The sequence below is a fragment of the Phalangium opilio genome, unplaced genomic scaffold (assembly GCF_054372755.1).
Source record: "Phalangium opilio isolate 3A_F unplaced genomic scaffold, DU_Popi_V2 ptg000011l_1, whole genome shotgun sequence".
NCBI lineage: Eukaryota > Metazoa > Arthropoda > Arachnida > Opiliones > Phalangiidae > Phalangium > Phalangium opilio.
The window spans coordinates 8,176,715-8,196,996 of NW_028324147.1; the positions used below are offsets into that span (position 1 = coordinate 8,176,715).

Genomic DNA, 20,282 nt, shown 5'->3' on the forward strand with positions numbered 1-20,282 from the left:
CCTTTTATCGTAGTAAAATGAACACTGGATGCGTGATGGTTACCAGCTTCTTGAGTGAAGACGCTTTGGCAAACTGAGCAGGGCCACATGCGCAATGGTGTGGCTGCTGCGGCGGCGGCCGCTTCCGGGTGGCTGGAAATATGTTTCCTCAAGGAACCTTCGTTGACGTACGTCTTCCCGCAAATAGGGCACGGGTGATTTGTCGATCGTCGCTTCCCAGCTACGCGACCCATTTACCAAAGAAACTACAATTAGAACGACCACACTCGAGAAGATCGAGAGTTCCGTTACGAGAGGAGGTTCGGTGATACGGTTTTCATCCATTAATCGTGTAAAGATTAAGGTATGGCCTAACGTCATGGCAAGTGCGACTACTCCTTGTCCCCAAGAAAGAAGCTCTCTAGCAATATCTCTCCTTTCGTTGGACAAAGTGTAGTTTCAACGAAATTAAACTAAGTCTCGAACACGTGCGATGCTAACGTAACCTTAAAGAGGATTTGACTTGTTTAAGTATAATAGGAAAGATAAGTGACTAAAATTAGGTTTTGCATCGCGATTGAGTAAGCCTGTAGAATCTTTACAATGCCACGAAACCACTCAAAAGGGTTGCTACGCCTTCTAAGCTTATTCCCATCGTTAAAAGGTCAAAGCTTGGCTTAAGTAAATATACTTTAGTACCAGTGGGTATCGCGATATTTTGTTAGTAAAAGTATGTTAATTCCATGATAAATTCCATTATTGGATAATGAACAATATATTTTGTATTCCGATGGACGAATCAAAAAAATGCCTGTCACAGAATCATAAAAGCAACCCTTTTGAGTCCACCAAATCCGCTTTTCGAAACGGAAATTTTATAATATTAAGTTTAAATTAATAAAATTAAAAAATTCCAACAAAATATTTTTTTTTCAACCACAATAAACACCACAACATCGCCACATAAATTTCTTTTCAACGCCCGTTTCGACTTCGAACGCCGCCAATCGCAATTTCAATAAATTCTCGGTATTTTTGACGATATTTATCGAGGAAATTTCGATGTTTTTAACAAAAATTTGATCTTTTTTTTTAGGGGGAACTTCGCGCGACACGACCGTACCGACGATATTCATCGCGATTAACTGAACGGTTTTTTTAACGATAATTGATCGATAAAAGGGGATTGAATATTTGGGGGACTCAAAAGGTTGCTTTCAAGATCCTTATAACGTTGTATCCGCATTTCTTTTTAAACACATTTTTTTGAGACGTCAATTTATGTTAAGTAGGTCTGGTAGAATTCCCTCCTCCATCTTGGCTTGATCACTTCAATCGTTACGTCATTTTTTACGTCATTTTATTGAGATACTTTAAGGTTTATTATAATACGCGGTACACAGTTTTCCGACGCGAAAATTTATGGCCGTTAGAAAAATTCTCCAAAATTTGAGAATTGTTGAAAACCAGAAATTTTTTTCAAATTCAACCGCTACTAAATATTACCGAAATTTTCATTTTATTTTTGAATTTTTTTTTCTTTTTCTTTTAATTTTGTTAGTAGGAATAAATGGGAAATCTTTAACGTAAAAAGAAGTTCAAAAAAATAATTTTTTTTATCCCCGAATTCTGAAATTACTCAAATTGCGTCGTTTCTGTTTTTCTATTTTAAAGTTATTTTTTTTTTAAGTTCGTTATGTTCGAGGGGGAAGGGGGGCGAATTAAAATCCCAAGGAATAATGAATTGAAGACAAAAACAACACTGTACTTTTTTGTAGAAAACGTAGCGTACCGTCCATAAATTGAAACTGATTTAAATTTTAGTTCACTTCAGTTTCGCGATAATTTCACCACTTTTTTAAACGTAATACGTTGTTGGTAACACTTTGTATTTTTTTAGTAATATCCACGTATATAAGTTCAACATGGGTTAGTTATTTTTACTTTTTGTTTTCTGTAACATTCAAAACACCACTTAACATTAACAATTTTTACTCTTTCAAAATTTGTTAATTTTCCCTCCGTAAATTTGCATATTGCATCCTTACAAATTTGTCGAATTATTATTTCTTTTTTTTTCATAATTTATAATTTGACAAGAGATCAAGAATCATTACTTTTCATGACTGTTTCGTATAAAATGATATTATTATAAGGAACTATTTTCTACTTGAATTATTATTTTATTTATTTTTCTTTTATTTATTTATTTTTAAACATTGCTTTGTCATCGTCCTGAACTTTTTTCTTCGTCAAAAAACTATTCTCTACCCTTTTAGTTAATTATTTTCTACAAATGTCTTCCCCCGGGGCAAGGGGGATCTATTTAGCGCCTATATCTAAAGAGAGTTAAAAATATCAGTTAAAATTGGGCTGCGTTCGGATTAATGGTCTTTTCTATTCGCATAACTTCTTTTTGAAAGTATTTGAAATTATAGCTATTAATAATTAATTATAATTATTTAAAGCTAAACATTGCTCATATATGTACAGTTACGGTTTAATTAAAAGATAATTAAGAAAATCTGTGCAAAATCTTCTTAAGTTTCTCTCATTAAAATCACAGGACCAAAAAAAAAAAATACTCAGAATGGCAATCTCAGATTTTAAGATTTAAAATATTTTTGCTAGCCTCTTTTAAAGTTAGTTCTATGTTTAGAAGAAAAAAAATCTCAAAAGGGATAGTGAATAGAGAATACTTATTATTATTATAATTATCGATTTTCTAATATTTCCAGTTAATTAACAATTTAATTAGGAAATTCGGTTCGTTAATAGGGTGTTTTCTGTTGTTCCGATGTTGATCGGTGTATTTTATAGTCTCAAATTTCTTTCGAGTTTGGTAATTGTAAATTAAGAGTCAAATTCGTGAAAAAAACACGATTGTTTGCCGAACTTCGATAATTTTTAAAAGGATACTTCGGCTAGAATTTTTTTCTTTTGTTAATCGAAAGAGCGTATAAAATAATGAATATTATTAATTGGAACCATGTTTCTATCTAAAATATTAAAGAAGATACGAGACATTAAGATTCGGTAGTGGCGCGTAATGGACACTATGCGTTAGGCTTTCCCGCCAAGCACTGCATGGGAGTACCCCTGTTGGACGAATACGTCAGGTGGTATAAGTCGTCTAGTGGGGGTACTCCCCAGTGAATCGCGGAAAGTCTAACGCCTAGTGTCCATTACGAGCCGCCATTACGGAAACTTAATTGCACTCGTATCTTCTTTAATATTGTAGATAGAAACATGGTTCCAATTGATAATATTCATTATTTTATACGCTCTTCCGATTAAAAAGAAAAGAAATCTATTAGAGAGTATCCTTTAAGCTTATTTCGATAATTGTAATAGCTAATTTTGTTCGATTCACTATCCCTTTTAAAATTTCTAAACAAAACTAAATAACTAATTAATGGAATTAAGAAACCGAGAGCTTGTAAAAACAACTTACTAAGAATTATCTCGATATAATTAGAAAATATTAATTAACAGTATTTTGCCTTTCTTAAATGAAAGAAAAAAAAGAAAGAGTAAAAACGAGAAACAGAATATTATTATTAAGCTTCTTAAAAAAGCAAACTAAATTTATATTAAAGACTGCTGGGAGAAATGATTATAGTTAAGCCTTTACCGAATCAAATTAAGCATTAAGCTGGAAACAAATGAGTGAACCTTAGAAGTAGAACGAACGAACAAACGAACGTCGCTCATTAGCGCTATTTTCAGAATATAATACCAACCCATCTAATTATTATTCTAAGGACTTATAGGCTATGCAAAAACAAAAAAAAAAAAATAATAAAACGGCGGGGCGGAAGTAATCGTGTCTCTGCTAGTTCTAGTGGCTCCTAAAAATTACGAAACTAGAGAGGTGGGCTGTTACTTTTAATAACGAGGGAGGTTTCTGGAGAGAGGAGTCTCGTTTCACTTCCTATAACAATTTCCGACAAATTTTACATAATTATATATATCATTTTTTCGTACCTTTATTTTCAACATTTTAACTCATCTTGCTTGCTTTTAGAATCGCCGCCAGCGTTTCAATTTTCTCAAACAAGAAAAAAAATGTGAAAAATTTTGCATAATCTTGTTCGAAAACGATTTCAAAACCCGAATTCGTGTTTAGTATAATACCATAAGTTTATAAGATATGTTCCATAAGTATGACACCTCCTATTCTTACTGAGAGCTAGTTCCAGAACGACGCGAGAAATGACTACACGTGGTTTTACAGTCCATCTTTATATTTAGTTTGTACTAAACCTTTGAAAGCGCCTCACCAGGCGTCGCTTAACGAGAATCTATGACCTGTTTCACTTCTCAGTAACCAGTGATAAACTCACTATTCAGTCTCTACTGAGCTTTTGACAGTGCCTCACCAGACGTCGCTTTGATAGAATCTATGACGTTTCATCTACGTCACTTCACGTCAAGCTCTCAGTAACCAGTAACAAACTTATGGAACATATCTTATAAACTTATGGTATAATCCATGGTTGAGGAATGCTATCAAAATAAATATTTTAAACTATTGAATTTGTGATTAATAAAGAGAAAAATCGTCTAATGTAAAAGTAGTAAAAAAGAATGTAGACCAAATGCATTCTCATTTCAAATTTAAAATATCAAACATTTTCTCAACCATGGCTCGTACATCATGAATTTCGGGTCTAAATCGTCTAATCGATCAGTTCGAATTCATATCAATATATCGTATCAATATCATATAGACAAAACCACGAGACATATCTGATCTTGATAAGATCGGTGGTGTGTTTGTAAATTGAATAATTTCCTATTTTCTGAACTATACAAACCTATTTTAATATATTTTCTTAATAAGTTTGTATATAGTATTAATTAATTGGTAAAAGCAATGTTCTTTTCTTCTCGTTATTAACATTATTAATGAATGAAGGTTAGAATTAATTATCTACTAAATGAAGAGCAATTATAAGAAAATTTGTGGTTATAGTGTGTGTTTTATACTTATTATTAAGGCACTACTTTTCGTCACCGCTGTAGACCGTATTAATCCGCGGATTTATTCATTTTTTCGTGTCGCATTAACAGAGCGTTAATTTAATATAACCCCCTTAATTAAAGTTTTTCGTCGTTAATTTAACAACGAGTGAATCTGTTCAATCCCGGGGGTTAAATTGTTAATACTCCACCAACAATCTCACTTTCTTGACCTTTTGCATTTTTTTTTCATTTAGTATTTTTTTTTTTGAGATCAGTCTTAAGATGATTAAACGTTTATCTTATCTTTTGTCAAGTTCAAATCTTGGACGAATATAAATCTATCAAATCTCACTCCAATTAACGAAAGTTTCACTAGATTTTGTTCACACGTGTTCATGGTGAGTTCATTACGCGCGCGATAAATTTTTTTCATTGTTATTATTGCCAGTTACTTTTTTTTTAATAATTGTTAATTTCATTTTCATCGGAAGTTTTTATGCTTTCATTTTCACAACTTTTTTGATCACTTGGAATTTAGTTTTTTCACAATTGAAGTTTATCTTCGTTCACTGATCACGCGAACACAATTTTCATCATAACACGGAATTACACACTCAATGTTCAGTAAATTACGTAGAAAGATGATTCAATATTAGTTCTTCTTAATTAATTTTGTTCAGAAACATTAAATTGTTTGTTACCCCCACATGTACAAAAACGGAAAACTATATTTAAGGTTGTTTTATGGTTTTTTTAATTTTCTCTCTCAAATCTAAATTAATCTATTAAATTGAAAGTGTTTATATAGATAGTCTCGAATTATTTGAGCGTAAAGATCATGGGAAGAATATAGTTTGTTTTGAATAATTCTAATTCTAATTAAATTTAAGTTTAGTTCATATACGTTGGTGTCTAAATTTGAGATTCGTTTTTGTAGGTGGTAGACCTCTTTTGAAATTACTTGTTTTTCAATGTAAATTCGTATTTTTTACAAAGATGTTCGGCGTAATATTAATATTTCGGTTTTTTAAGTTTCCCAAAAAATCCCTCAGACACCTGACACGGGACAAAATGATATACTAATAAATGAAAACGATAATTAATTCTAAACGGTCAGGGTTTAAAAACTTATACATTATACGTATTAACAGCAACCTTGTGAGTCCCAAAAACGCGCGGGTCGTACGTAGATGGCGCTAGTATCGCGAAATAAGAATGTTTTACGTAGTTTTAACCAATCGCGTACTGGGATTTTGAGTATCGCCCGTTTAGTAACGATTTTTTTCTTCAAAACGGAGCATGCGCGTGCGCCACGTGGTTTACTTTTTAAAAAGGCAATAATTGCTACGAATTTTATAGCACTATAGCGATTTACCGCGAGGAAAAGGGGTTAATTACATCTAAAAACGTTGTTGCTAGATTAAATTTGTCAAATGAGTATTCGCGCGCAAGTTTTTAATACTGGTAATTTTTCAGTACGATGTGAAGGGATTGACTTTCAAGGGTACGGGGTGGTTTATGTAGATTTTTGGGGTGTTTTTGACAACAGTTATCATTGCATTTCGTAACATTTTATCTAAAATTTTGTTTAGCTTTATCCTTAAGCCTTGGTTAAATTCTTTGATTTCACCAGTGAGCACATATAAGTAGGAGAATCAAAGAGGGAAGATTACTATAACGGTACAGCCCGATCTCTTTTTCTCTCACGCGCAGCTGCCTCGGCGCACAGTCGAAAAGCCAGACTTCACGTGATCCTTACTGTCCGTAAACAAAACTACACTGAATTTTTTGTTCTCTCTGTTGCGCCAATGCTGCATGTGCAGAACTCTGTTACCAAGATGTCTTCGGTACCGGTTTTTTTGGAAGGGGGTGGGGCTAACGGAGAATTTGGTCTCTCTGAACCTCCATCTTATACGTGCTCACTGATTTCACTAATAACTATATACAACAAATGATTTATTTGGGGGTGTGGGGGGACGTAATATTCGCGGTGTGTTTCAGTTCCAAACTCTTCATATACCCTTTGACCTCTTGGCGACGATTTCCTTTTTTTTTACTCGAATTAAAAGATAAATAGGAACGTTTAAAATACAATTTAAAATCTTTAAAAATTCGTCGATTTTTTTATGGCGAGTTAAAAAATTGCAAAATATTAAGCTTAAGCTAACAGGAACAATTAATCGTAGTTAAGATTGGTTTTTTATCTTTTTTTCATTTTTGGCGAAAACTAAAATTTCTTCGAATCTTTTGGGGATTTATTTCTCTTATGTTTTTGAAAAAGCTAAATATAATAATATGGCGTAACATTATTTTTATAAAATTTAGGTTAGACCTTATTAAGCTGCGATAGTGTTTTTTTAACTTTGCTTATAGCAAACGTAAAGCGTTTAAAACCCTATTTTTTTTAATTTTGTGATAATTTTTGAAATTCAATACTTTTCAACAATCGCGCCTATTTTTTTTTTTTTTAATCATAGGCTTTTTTTTATACCCTGTCGACCGCCTTTTCATTTTGTTTTGGAACACACGTTTTTTTTTTCAAATTTAAAAAAAAATTAAAAACAAATAAAAATATTAAAAAGAGGAATTCACTAAAATAGCACCAGCGTAAAATAATAATTAATAATAAAAACAAAAATAATAATAATAATAAATGAATGTTGTTTTTTTGTTTGGTTTTTTTAAAAAATAAATTTTAGTCCCCCAATTTTGGCCCTATAGCTTGTCCATGCGTTGACTGTCAATAGAATTAAATTTTCAACGTGTTACTCGGGTATATATTTACAGCTAATTAACCGTTTAATTATAGAAAATTAACTAATAGCTGAATTATTTAAATTTTTCTGTTTTTTAAAACGTTTAAATTGGGAATAAAAATGTATGGAAATTTCTAATTTCCTAAACACGGGGAGGAGATTTTTGTTATTGAAGATTCCCAACTAATATTTTAGGGCCCCCTTTTGGTTAACCTACCGAAAACGATTAATTTCAACAGTCAGTAGGGCTTAACACTAAGATAGCCACAATTTTTATATTTTTTTTCAATAGAATTTCGTATAAGGATGCTTAATTGAATGGGTATTCTTTTATGTATTATTAGGATTTATAAACTTACTTAACGCCCCCCTAATTATAAAGTATCGACAATAGGAGAAAGAGGTCGCCACATAATTGATATAAAGTATCAGACGACGTGACAACAATATTCAACAAAGTTTAAAATTCGTAATTTCACAATAACTAAACTTTTAGTCAAACCCAGGGTTAGTTATACATTCCCCTGTTGTCGATGCTGTATAGTATTTTAATATTATTTCTAACGATTTTGGTAAATTTGCCGCCATTTTAAAGGGCTAGAAATGAAGATTGGGGTCTTCCCGCTAGAGGGTGCGCGCTGTAGGGAGAATTTTGTCCGTGATGATGATTTCCCGAATGTGCCACTAGAGCGGCGGCCGCGGCTGCGTTGCCCATAACGGCGGGCATCATAAAATGGCCCATATTCATGGTGGCAGCGAGTAGACCGCCACCTCCACCGGGCCCACCCGCGGCGTAAGAGGCGGCGGCTCTACCGACGGCGCCGCTCAAGGTAGCCGCGAGAGCCGAGGCGGAAGACGGGGGCGAATTTCCCGGGGAACAACACGTCGAGCAGTCGGGGGGACACGAGGAAGACGACGGGGAACCGCGACCGGGTGATTGGTCGCCCGTTTGATGATGATGTTGCGCTTGCTGATGTTGCTGAATCTGTTGCTGGTGCTGGGCGTTGTTTGCGTGTTGGTGATTTTCGCGATTGGCGTTGGCGTTGGAAGTGGAAGGGCCGTTGGTGGCGCTGGCGGCGTTTCCATTTTGGTTTCGACGGGCAACGCGTCCCCGTTTTCGCTTACTGGGGGCGCCGGTGTTTGGGTCCTTGTGGGCGAGCCTCATGTGTTCCATCAGGGCTTCCCCGTTCACGCAGATCTTGTGACAGACGGGGCACGACTGCGAGCTGGCGCCGCCGATCAAGGCGGCGTGTTGCTGAGAAAGAGAAACGCAGGGCTGTATGTCATCAGATTTGAACATAACACCAAATGTACAAACATTAACTTGGAAAACAGTAGGACTGATCGTGTAGGTTTCAATTCACATCCTAACACTCTAAACCATTTACTTTCGATGGCCGAAAAGTAACAGAATGAACACACTGCTTTACCTATCAACACTAGCGCATGCGCAATAGGGGATAAGGGATACTCAAGCACACGCTCAGAGGCTTTCTACCACTTTGCTGCCGTCGAAATGGTCTCTTTCTAAGTAATCCCTAAGTGAACTTTGCCTTATTCACCCACGTTAGTTTCATATTTTGTAATCATGCGCCTTCGTTTTTCATGATAGTATAGTAGATCATGTGCGATTGAACATGAATATAGACCGAATACAAGTATCCTAACATTTTCTAAGTAAATTAGGATTCTCTGTAATTTCTATAGTTTTGCTACAAGATCTATTTCTGTTTCAAAATTTCATTTTCGATATGGCATCAAGCTTTTTCAAAGAGATTGGTTCAAATTTCCGCTTTGTCTTGTTAATATTGCACAAGTTATAACAGGAAAAAAATAATAGGAAGCAATTCCAAAATTCTTAAGCTGCATCTATGACAATTAGAGATATGGGAGGAGTTTGTTTTCTACCCCTTCACTAAAGCTTAGGCGCCGTGAGTTTACTATAGAGTAGTACCAAAAATATATAATACTTCATTATATTGTATGAAATATTATATATTTTTGGTAGTACTCTGTATATCAAGTTTCATCCTTATACATGCATAGAGAAATATTCCCCGGTGTCGCTTCTATGTAATATAAAGAAACAACAACTTAAAACACCATTAATAACGCAATTTAATTTTTTATACCATAACTAATTTAAGGACAAATTAATCTTTCCGTCACTGGTATTTTGTACTGACCACATGCACCACCGCAGCAGCAGTTCATGCATAATTTAAGAAACTTATTATTTGCGCAATGAAATTGTTAAAGCCACGCTCTTGTTAATTCCTCGAGAGCTCATTGTGCGAATAACAATTAGTTTAAAAAAGTTTTTGCAAGGGGTTACTAAATACGTTATACATTAACCTATATGGTTATATCTGAAGTGTAGCGTTTTTAGCAGTAATCTTTGGTATTTTCGACTCGGAACAGTGGTGGTGGACAGGTGCTAGCTCGCGTGACCTAGGACCCCTTTCAACCATTTAACGTATTTTCGGTATATAGTTTGGGGAATAAAAAAAAAGCAAAACTTTAGACGCCAGGTTTTCGAGGCTTGAATTTCGAATGATCTCCGAAACAAAATGGTCCCAATCCAAAATGGTTTATTTTTTCAAACTATACTGCTGGTCTTTTAGGCGTCTGGGGCGGGCCCCTCGTTTCGCTAGGGGTTAGGGGACCCCTAAAACCCCGCCCACTTCTCATTTTTACTAATTTGGAACGCCCCCTAACTCCCAAGCAATGACCCTAAGTTTGCCTCTCGAGTTGCACGTGCTACAAAAATCATAATCGTTCGTTATTACAATGATGTCTGACAAACGTTTTCAAATTATTATATAGGTCTAAATATTCTTAGTCTGGATTTTAGGTTAATGTCTACAAAGTTCTAAAAACAAGTTTGTAATTATCCTTGATATTTTTTTTCTATATTCTGTGAAAGGAATTAGGGGCAAAATCAATGTCAATTAACGGGTATTTATACAAATTTAAGCTAAGCGTTACGTCAGACCATCCTATTATTAAGTGAGAGAGAGTTAATTAAGACGGGACATGAAAAAGCTTTTATTCTTAACGAAGAGCCTTTTAAATTACGCCAATCAAAGAACTAACACCTTTTTAATGTAGTTTTTTGTTGTTGATATACTAGACTAGACTTGGGTGCCTCGCTCTCCTATTTTTTTTTTTAGCGAAAATATCTTTGACTGAAATAGACATTTCTCGAGACATTCTATTCCAAAAAAATGTTCAATGAAAACTCTAACGATTGATTTTAGTTTATTATCCCTTTAAATTATAGAAGGAAATGAATAAGTTAAATTACATATAAAATGTTACTTATGATATAAAAAAATTCTAATATTGATATATATATTTATATATATACATATACTAGTAGCAAAGGCACCCGGCGTTGACCGTCTTTTCATTATTTTTCAGGCTGCCATTTTTAAAGATGGTGGCAAATCGAAGCCCAAAAGCTATATGACCCGTCTACATGATATAAGGAACCAGTGTACTAAATATTAAAGAAATCTGCTGAAATGCACGGACGTAATTCCATAGAGAAGATATATTTACATTACTGGCCGCCATTTTTCAAGATGGCGGCGGATTGGAAAATATTTCTTAGAGCGTTCCTACTATTTAAGGGTAACGTCCCTGCAAAATTTCAGCCTTCTATATAAAGCAGTTTGGAATGGGCGTTGTAAAGCAGCCAATCAGGATATAGATTTCTTATTTTAAACTTTGATGTCTTTAAGTTTAATTACTGGGCAAAACATGCTTTTGGATAATTTTGAAGGATACGGAAAATAAAACACAAAAACAGAACTACATCTCCAGATACGTTAACTTTGAATGAATAGAACCTAGACTATTATTACGATAATAATACCACAGTAGACAGTATCTAATCTGTACGCTCTAATTTTTACTTCCATAGAAAAAGTTCATTAGCGGGGTCATAAATAATACAATATACCATTGATTAATTCTTTTTAATGTTCCTTAAACGTTTGGTTGAAAGAATAGAGGTATAATTGTATATAAGTTTGGCTCGGTTTCACTCCGACCAACTAATTAACATATATACTCGAGCGTATTATAATTAACTTTTTTAATAATTAGTTAAGAGAGTAGACGTTCAAATATAGTAATTCACTCTCTAACCAGATGTTCCGAAAAAGTTAAAAAAAATAAAGAGTAAAATTTTGGGTAAGCTAACGCGTGAAAATTGAACCGAAAGAAAAAAAACTAAGAAACGAAATTATAGATATAGCGGAAAAATTATCGCTAAACGCGAGAAAACGAACGCCTTTTGCTACCGTCTTCAATTAGAGTATCGCCTTAACGATTTTCGAGACGCTAAAGAAAGCCTAAAAGTTTGTTCTCGTACCATGAAAATAATAACTAACATTTTACCACCAAAAGTTAGCGGCGGAAATACGTCTATTAAGACTTTTACAGATTAGGGATTCAAGACGGATAATTAAAATGGGATAATTTCTCTATTAAGATGCGTAAGATAAGGCTAGGAAACTGTATAGTTGTTACTAAATAACAGGATAGAGTCGAAGGTCTAAGCGTCTAATGGTTTAGTTGTCAGAAACAATCATTTATTTGTCGCGCTTGGAACTTTGCCCTCTGCGTGGAAAATAAGTTCAACTATAAGCTACCTTGTTTGCATAATGAAAAAGGTCAGCTTCAATTCTCATCAATTAGTTATCAGTTATGGGTTCTTCAATAGTCTTATCAGAAAATCAGAAACAGTTCTTAATTATAACGTTCTAATTCAACTCTATGCATAATCATCTTTGTTTAACTACGCTTTACTTGATAACGATAATACTGTATTTCATTTCCTATTTGGCAACGCAGAGTTCTACATTATTCTTCCTTTTCAATAATTAGACGTTCAATTTCCACTCTACACTTGATCATCTTCGCTTTTATAAGGCAAAAACCCTTTTTACGAAACACGTGTTAAAGGCCGACTTCCAGCGAAAAGGGTTCTAGCGAACGCATCGACACTAACAATGGAGCAAGCGAGTAGCGACCGTGCCCATTTTCGAATCCCCGATGGGGCAAAAGTTGGATTGGTTCTATCTAACTGAAAGCCGTGCTATGTGGTTCTAGCGAACTGAAGATGAACCAATAGAAATCCTTGTAAAAAAATTATTTCGGGATATTTGCTTTCCTCTGAAGGAAATTAACTATTGTATATCTTCAGTTCGCTAGAACACATAGCACGGCTTTCAGAACCCTTCCAGCTTTTGCCCCAGCGGGGATTCGAAAATCGGCACGGTCACCCTGTTGTTATAGTCACTATGCTCGGTTTTCACATCGCTTGAATCCTTTTCTTTGGAAGTCCGCCTTTAAAATCACCGGATTTCGGTTGGGGTCTTGCACTTTAGATTTAAGACTCGACTTCTATCAATTTTGAGACGACTTTACATTAATTAAAACTTTGTATTGAAATTTGAAGCGATTCGAAAGACAATTTTTTCTTTAAAATATACAAATTTTTGAGTTCAAGGGTGATTGGTACCATCCCCGGAATTATTACGAGCTGTACCTTAACCCTTTCTAGTATAACTGTTAATTCTTTTTGGGGTATATATTAGGTGGTGAACGATATACTGTTTATTGCGGACTCACCTTGGCCCGGTGCGTCCTGAGACTGCTTTCGGAGGCGAAGCCTTTGCCGCAGATGTTGCAACAGAAAGGGCGGTTCTTTGCGCGTTCCATTTGACTGTCGTGGTTCCTCAAATGCTGTTGCAGGTTCGACAGCTGGATGAAGGCTCGCCCGCAGTCCGGCAGGTGACATTTGTACGGGCGCTCTCCTGCTCCAACCAATAACAACGTTTCCAGACATAACCGGGGAAAAAGAAAAAAAAGAGTTCAGGTTAGAGTTTATACCAATATCTCCTCACTAATTGCCGGTTGATCTTGTTCCTGCTACGCTTACAAATCATTAAAAAGTGGTTAAAGATATAGACGAGCTGATTAAACGAGCGCGAGCTATAAATCTATTAGAAATCCATTCGAGTCTACTGGAGAGATAGGAAACATGGCCGCGGCAAATTACGTCACTTTGTCCCGCTATAGTAGTAGCTTAGGGGGTACATTTGTAAAGGAAACTAAAACTTGGAACATTACAAACGACCTTACGTGACAGACGAACATTCATAAATATATATTAATTAGAGATGCCACTATTAGAGCTGAAGGAAACTTTTTACTCAGATGTTCCCTTTTATCTATAGTTGAGGTTATACACGAAATGTATATAACGAGTTTCGACTTCCCACTTACTTACGCAGAATTTTATTAGTCATTCTCTATCGGCCTTTGACTTCAGAAAATCAGGGGTCAGGGCAAGCTTAGTAAGTTCATATCATTGAGGTTGGCCGTGGATTGACTATAGCGTCTTTCGACAAGAGAATTCTTATTTTGGATTTTCGCTAAAAACCTAACTTGCTAAGTAAGACATGGTAAGACATACCGAGCATGCACTTATTTACAGGGAGTTTCTGATAAGTCTGCCATAAATTAAGGGGTATGTTCTTTGGGCGATTTTGAGTCGACAGTTTTCTATGACATTTTAAAGAAATAATCCGTGAAATACTTTAATCTTAACTTGAAAAATGTTGCAGAAGTTACATTTTCGACTAAAAATCGCTCAAAAAACGTCCCCCTTAATTTATGGCAGACTTATCAGAAACACCCTGTATATTTGAAGTAATCATGGAGGCTGTAAAGGGAATTTTTATCTCGCTGCGATGATACTTATAGGAGGAGCTTGTATCATATCTCCTTATTAAAGTCCCCGACCACACCGTGAAGTTGCATGTTACAGTGGAGATGGGAATGTAAAGGGTTCCCCGTATGTCACCTCTACAATTTCCTGAACAGACGACAGAGTTTCAGCCATCAAAAGGTGAACTATTTTACCAATACAGTGCCAATAGCAACCTTAGGTCAGAAAAACTTTACGCGTAGGCTCCAGTAATTAACAAAAAACTTAAATGCTCGTTTAATACTGTATCCGAATAGTTTAAATTATTTTATATGATCTTTCTAAAAAAAATAAAGTAAAACATTTATCCTGAAAGTTTTTGACCAATCTATTAATTTGCATTTACGGTTTTGTTTAGGGCTATACATCGATATAAATTAGGTCAGGCGGAAACACTCATTAAGAGGGCGAGTTAGTGGCTAACCGACAGCTTGGGTCTGAAAAAAGACCAAGGGTAGCAATTACGAGGCCTAAAACAACCCTGAAAGAGGGGTGAATTATTTACAATAAATTTGGCCGAGTTTCCTTCCCATTCTCAGGTAGTAGGTGAAAACGAAAGTAAATTAATTGCCGAAGTTAACAATCGAAAATAATTCGTGACGAGATTATTCGCCAATGCTACAAGGACGGGGGAGGCCGCCCTCTTAGGTTATTTCTCTCGGCGCCAAGAATCAACACCAGACAGAGTTAACCCGAGTTCACGACACGCGGAAGGGAGCTAGCCCACTCGCGCTGCCTCTAGTGGTGCTTCTAGGCGCGAGGGAAATAACCCAAGGTGTCCTCCCCGTCCCTGTAGTGTTGGCAATAACGTAATGGTACTCTTTACAACGTTATCAGCAAAGGACCCAAAAGGATATACTAAACTAGTGTATTAAATATTAATGAAATGGGTTAAAAGGTAAGGACGTTATTCTGCAAGAAATTAATTTTACATTTCTCGCCGCCATTTTCCAAGATGGCTGTGGATTGAAAAATCTATCTTGGAGTAACGTTAGTGCAGAACTAGTTTCAGCTTAGTAGGTAAAGCGGTTTGGGCTGGGCATATATGTTTCACAAGTTTGTCACTGATTACTGAGAGATTGTCATGAAGTGATTGAAGTAGGTGAAACGTCATAGATTCACCTTCGTAAAGCGACGCCTGGTGAGGCCTTTGGGCTTAGTACAGACTAAATAGGACTAGATGGACTGCAAAATTAACCGAGTGTAGGACTTCAATTCTCGCTTGTCGTACTCGAACAAGCTCGAGCTCGAGCTGTAAGTCTCTAGAATTTCGAAGTATAGGTTGTGTCATACTTATGGGACATTATAAACCTATGTTTATATAGATGTAGGTAGCGTGTGTCCGGACCCTTTGACCATGAGGTCAAAATGAAGTTTTTTTTACGTCTCATTTGCTCAAAAGGGTTTTCATAAGTTTCGAGTTATTCAACTTCTGCATTGCTGGAATAGGTCGTTTTCTCTTCAAAACACCCTGTAATTGTTCGATTATCGTTTTTCTCCTTTTTCTTTCAAAGCGCCGACGGACACGTGTTGTGAAAACTAATTAATTACTTGACGGCTTTCAAAACATATAAAGATCGAATCAAGAATTAAGTAATGGACTTCAATCAATTACTGTCATTTGTAATTTAAATGAGAGTACGAAACTCTTAATTTTATTGCAATTAATTCGTGATAAGAAATACCAAATGTCCCGATAGAAGGTTTATTTAAAAAAATTGAAAATTGTTGGCGAAAAGAATGAGAACTGAAAGAGCGTGCATTTCTTGGAATTTCAGAAAACAGTAATGGGTCAAAAATATATCTGAATCAGCATAAGTTTATAAGATATGTTTCATCCATGAGTATGACTATACCTATACTTGCTAGAGATTTACTAAGAGCTAGTTCGAGAACAACAATCGAGAATTGATGGCTACACTCGGTTGCATTTGCAGTCTATTTTCCTATTTAGTTTGTACTAAGCCTTTGACAAGCGCCTCACCAGGCGTAGCTTTACGAGAATCTATGATGTTTCACCGACGTAACTTCATGACAAGCTCTCAGTAACCAGTGACAAACTTATGGAAGACATCTTATGAACTTAGGCTGTATGCATGTATTTTTTCATGAAGGTAAAAATGGTGATTTTACGGGTCGTTCAATGTAATCAATTGCTAATTTTCGCTAATTCATGCGTGAAATATTGAGAGGAATAAAAACTCAGCATTTTCAAGGTCTTTGGAATCACACTGAATTTATTGGCTACTAGTTAAGGTGTCGGCACTGTCCCGGTTAGGTTGTGGAAACCCGGAACAGTTGGGGCCACCAAGAAACTAACCATTTTTTACAACCTTCAAATTCAATGAAGCTATGTAAAATTAGGGTGTATTCATAAAGCTAAAATGATATGGTTCTAGATTAAGATGTTATCAGCAGCTTTAACGGGCAGTGGCTCGCGGACCCAACCTTGAACAACTCAATCTAATCAGTGAAACCTTCCCTTAGTGTGACTGACATCAAACATGCAGTTTGGTTAAATTCGGTATCGAATTGTGCATAAAGAGAAAACATACAAACAAACCAAAAACTTCCTCAAATATATATAACACGTGTTATAATAGGCCCAGCCTTTCCGTGGATGCCGCCATAAGCTGTCGGCGCACCATTGTTAATGGCTAACATTCCCTATTGCTTCTTCTTGCTCCGTAACCTTTAGATAACAAGCTTCCAAAAGGGGGGAGATAAGTCTACATCCTTCTCTACCGCCACTAGTCTATTCCAGCTCTGACGTCACTGCCTAAGCTAATCCCTTCGCATTTTTGGCCCCGCCCAAAACTGCTCGGGAATCCAGTTACCATTCAACATTAGTTATAATTTCGAGAAGATAAGTACATTCATGGTAATATGATTAAGACTTGTTTTACCCCTCTACAAGAAAGACGGTTGGGACCAGCATGCCCTTATACATATCCCTAGCACCATTGCTAGCCGAAACAGGGTGGGGCTTCTACTCTTTCATGTGTGTTACATATAACTTTACGCCTATAAGCAAATATCGATGAAAAGTTTCACATTCAGAGATTTTAAGCTCATATTCAGAAAATCAGGAAAAAATGGAAGCTTCACATGAAATCTTTGTCTTCCCGTCACCACTTCGTAAGGACGAGATGTAGGTGGGTACGCTTGCTCCTAGTGACGTCAATAAAGAGATATAGTACAAGCTCCACCCACATCCCTAAGTATCATGGCGACACCCACAAGAAATTCCAATGTCGCTTCTATATTTTCCTAACTTTTTTTTAAGATTGAAATCTTTCTTCACTATTAACAACATTAGAGACAACAGCAACATTACCACAGACTATAGAACGCTATGAATTCTGTCTCTGTTAAACGAATCTAGTACGCTTATACATGATAGAAACATCCGCTAGGGGTCGCTGCAGCGGAGCAGATTATGTGAAAATCAATTTTTTTCATATATAGCTTAATTTGCATAAATTAATGCTAAACGTATTTTTCAGACTTAAATAGGCAAAATGGACGTTAACACTAAGAATAATAAGGCTGTTCTGACGATACAACCTTTGAGCCAGTTATTTACTTCAAGCGAATAAAAGCAGTTGAAGCTGCAGGTCATCCACTTTAAGCGAATAAAAGCGGTTGAAGCTGCAGTTCAACAGACAATTTCGTTAGGCTCAAAGATGGTATCGTCTGAAGGTTTTTAAGTACAATAAAACGTTTAGGTGTACTTACCCGTGTGCAGGCGAGTGTGTTGTTGCACGTGGGAGAGCTGCTTGAAGCGTCGGTCGCAGTAGGAGCATTTGTATGGCTTCTCGCCGGTGTGGATACGAATGTGTTGCGTCAACTGATGGTTCGAAGAGAAAGATTTGAGACACTGCTGGCACTGGTGGGGCTTGAGCTCGCCGCGGTGCATTTCGCGCGCGTGGTGCTGCATAGCAGACTTGTGCACGAAAATCTAGAGAAAAACAATGACGGCACCAAAGATTAGTCGAGAGCTCGGCGACAAGCACCATCTTGACAAGCGTACGTGTACGCGTCAAACATATAGGACAAAAAGAACGTTTTTCTCGATCAGTTAGAAAGAAAAATAGCACTAACGTAAACGAACTACGTCGACGAGAAGGACGTGGCGATCGTGGCCTACAAGCTGCATGCTAACGAAGTCCTTAAGCCGATAATTGGCTTCCCTTAAACAGTTCGTTAAGGAAAGTGAACCAAGATCAACTCGGATTCCGTCAACTCTCTTCTTCGCGGTGACTTAATTTTTAACCTTAAAGTCTTTTTAATTGGCCAAGGTTTCTTTCGAAGGCGTTGTTGACAAACAAATTCCGCGTATATGAATAAAAATAAACTCTTTTTTCTCGTTCAGTTCAAGGTTTGAACGACGACGGTCAAGGTCGTTCGGGGCCGAGGCGGGAGGGAACGCGGTCAGTGGTTTTCGGGGCTAGGAGTTTGGTCCGCGAACCCTCAGCGTCGGCTCGTACTACGTATTATCTTGGTAAACAACGAGGACGATAAAACAAAAGGCGAAATACCTGAGATTTGTGGGTAGAATCCCTTCGCGTTTAGGAGCTAGGAACGGGGGCCAGGGCTCGGCCCTCCATTGCCGTCTCCAGCGCATAGTCGCGCCGATCTTGGGGGCGAAAACCCTCGACCATCCGCGAAAAAACGGCTCCGGGCTACATAAGGCCACGACGATTTTTCCCGGGACAAACGCTTAAACTAAAAACTTATCTCGGCGACCGAACTCGACGAGATCTCGAAGGCGAAAACCCGCTACCTAGGGAAACTCGCACCCGCTACGTCTCGAAAAGGGTTCGAACCCCCCACCAACGACCCCCTTTCCAAAAACTGGTAAGGAACTTGGCGCCAAACTTCCATTACTTCATTGGAAGTTCCCGCTATCTTGGAAATTCAACGCGTCTCTACACTTCTCTTCCAATGGTTAAAGACACCCTTTCACGGGGTTCATCTATGCCTCTCGTAACGCTGATTAAGAACCGTACGGTGGAACGCAAACTGCTAACCCTTTCTCGGCGGGGGGACTGAAACTACACCCACGATAGACCATTTCGACGAAAACACCGAGAGTCTTAATCGTGACTCTTTCTAACGTGCCCCGGGTTAAGTAAAGAGTGGACCCACTTAAATCGTAAAAATGGTCTAAGCTTTAACCCTTCCTTCGTGACCACCTTGTCTAACTAAATAAAAAATGGTTGGGTTAGAGGTATTGGAAGAAGGGTTTCGGGACACAAAGGGCTTTCTGAATCTCTGGGATCCGTGCACCATGGGAGAGTTCCTCAAAAATAAGATTTCGTTATAAAAACTGGTCCAGGGACGCTTTTTCCGGATTCGAAAACTGCCAGGGAAAAACTTTCCCTACAACCAACCAGACGCGTTCCCATTAAAGAAATATGAAATTTGCTCGAATTTAACTGAGAGGTTAGTCACTTTTGAATCAGGAATGTCTGAAGAGTGATATAACATGAAATCTTTTGTAAAAGATACTGCGAATTTCACCGAAACTGATCATTTCGATCACGGTTCGATGGAGGTATAGAGTAGGATATGGGAATTTAAACTTTATCTTTCACCATGCAACTCGCGGCTGCTCAGTGTGGTACTCTCAAAGACGGCAACATGACCTCACATAGTATTCATGATGTGTTTGGGTTGCGGCTAGATAAGGTTGGGTTGCGTCTAGATAAGGTTGGGTTGCGTCTCGATAAGGTTGGGTTGCGTCTCGATAAGGTTGGGTTGCGTCTCGATAAGGTTGGGTTGCGTCTCGA

General features: G+C 36.9%; 1 protein-coding gene across 4 annotated transcripts in view; it reads right to left on the reverse strand.

Moving 5' to 3' along the window:
* The window catches only part of LOC149710210 (zinc finger protein rotund-like), a 411,108-nt gene that overhangs the window by 11,283 nt on the left and 379,543 nt on the right, over positions 1 to 20,282 (reverse strand). The window contains exons 5-8 of one of the 4 annotated variants that reach the window (XM_089860315.1): positions 18,226 to 18,448; positions 13,347 to 13,531; positions 8,827 to 8,979; positions 44 to 227 (exon numbers count right to left, since the gene is read on the reverse strand). In XM_089860315.1, coding sequence (XP_089716441.1) covers positions 44 to 227; positions 8,827 to 8,979; positions 13,347 to 13,531; positions 18,226 to 18,448 — 745 coding nt within the window. Of the gene's footprint in view, positions 1 to 43; positions 228 to 1,322; positions 8,980 to 13,346; positions 13,532 to 18,225; positions 18,449 to 20,282 lie in introns of those variants that run through there. The other 3 variants (XM_089860320.1, XM_089860297.1, XM_089860308.1) reach the window with 3 other exon arrangements.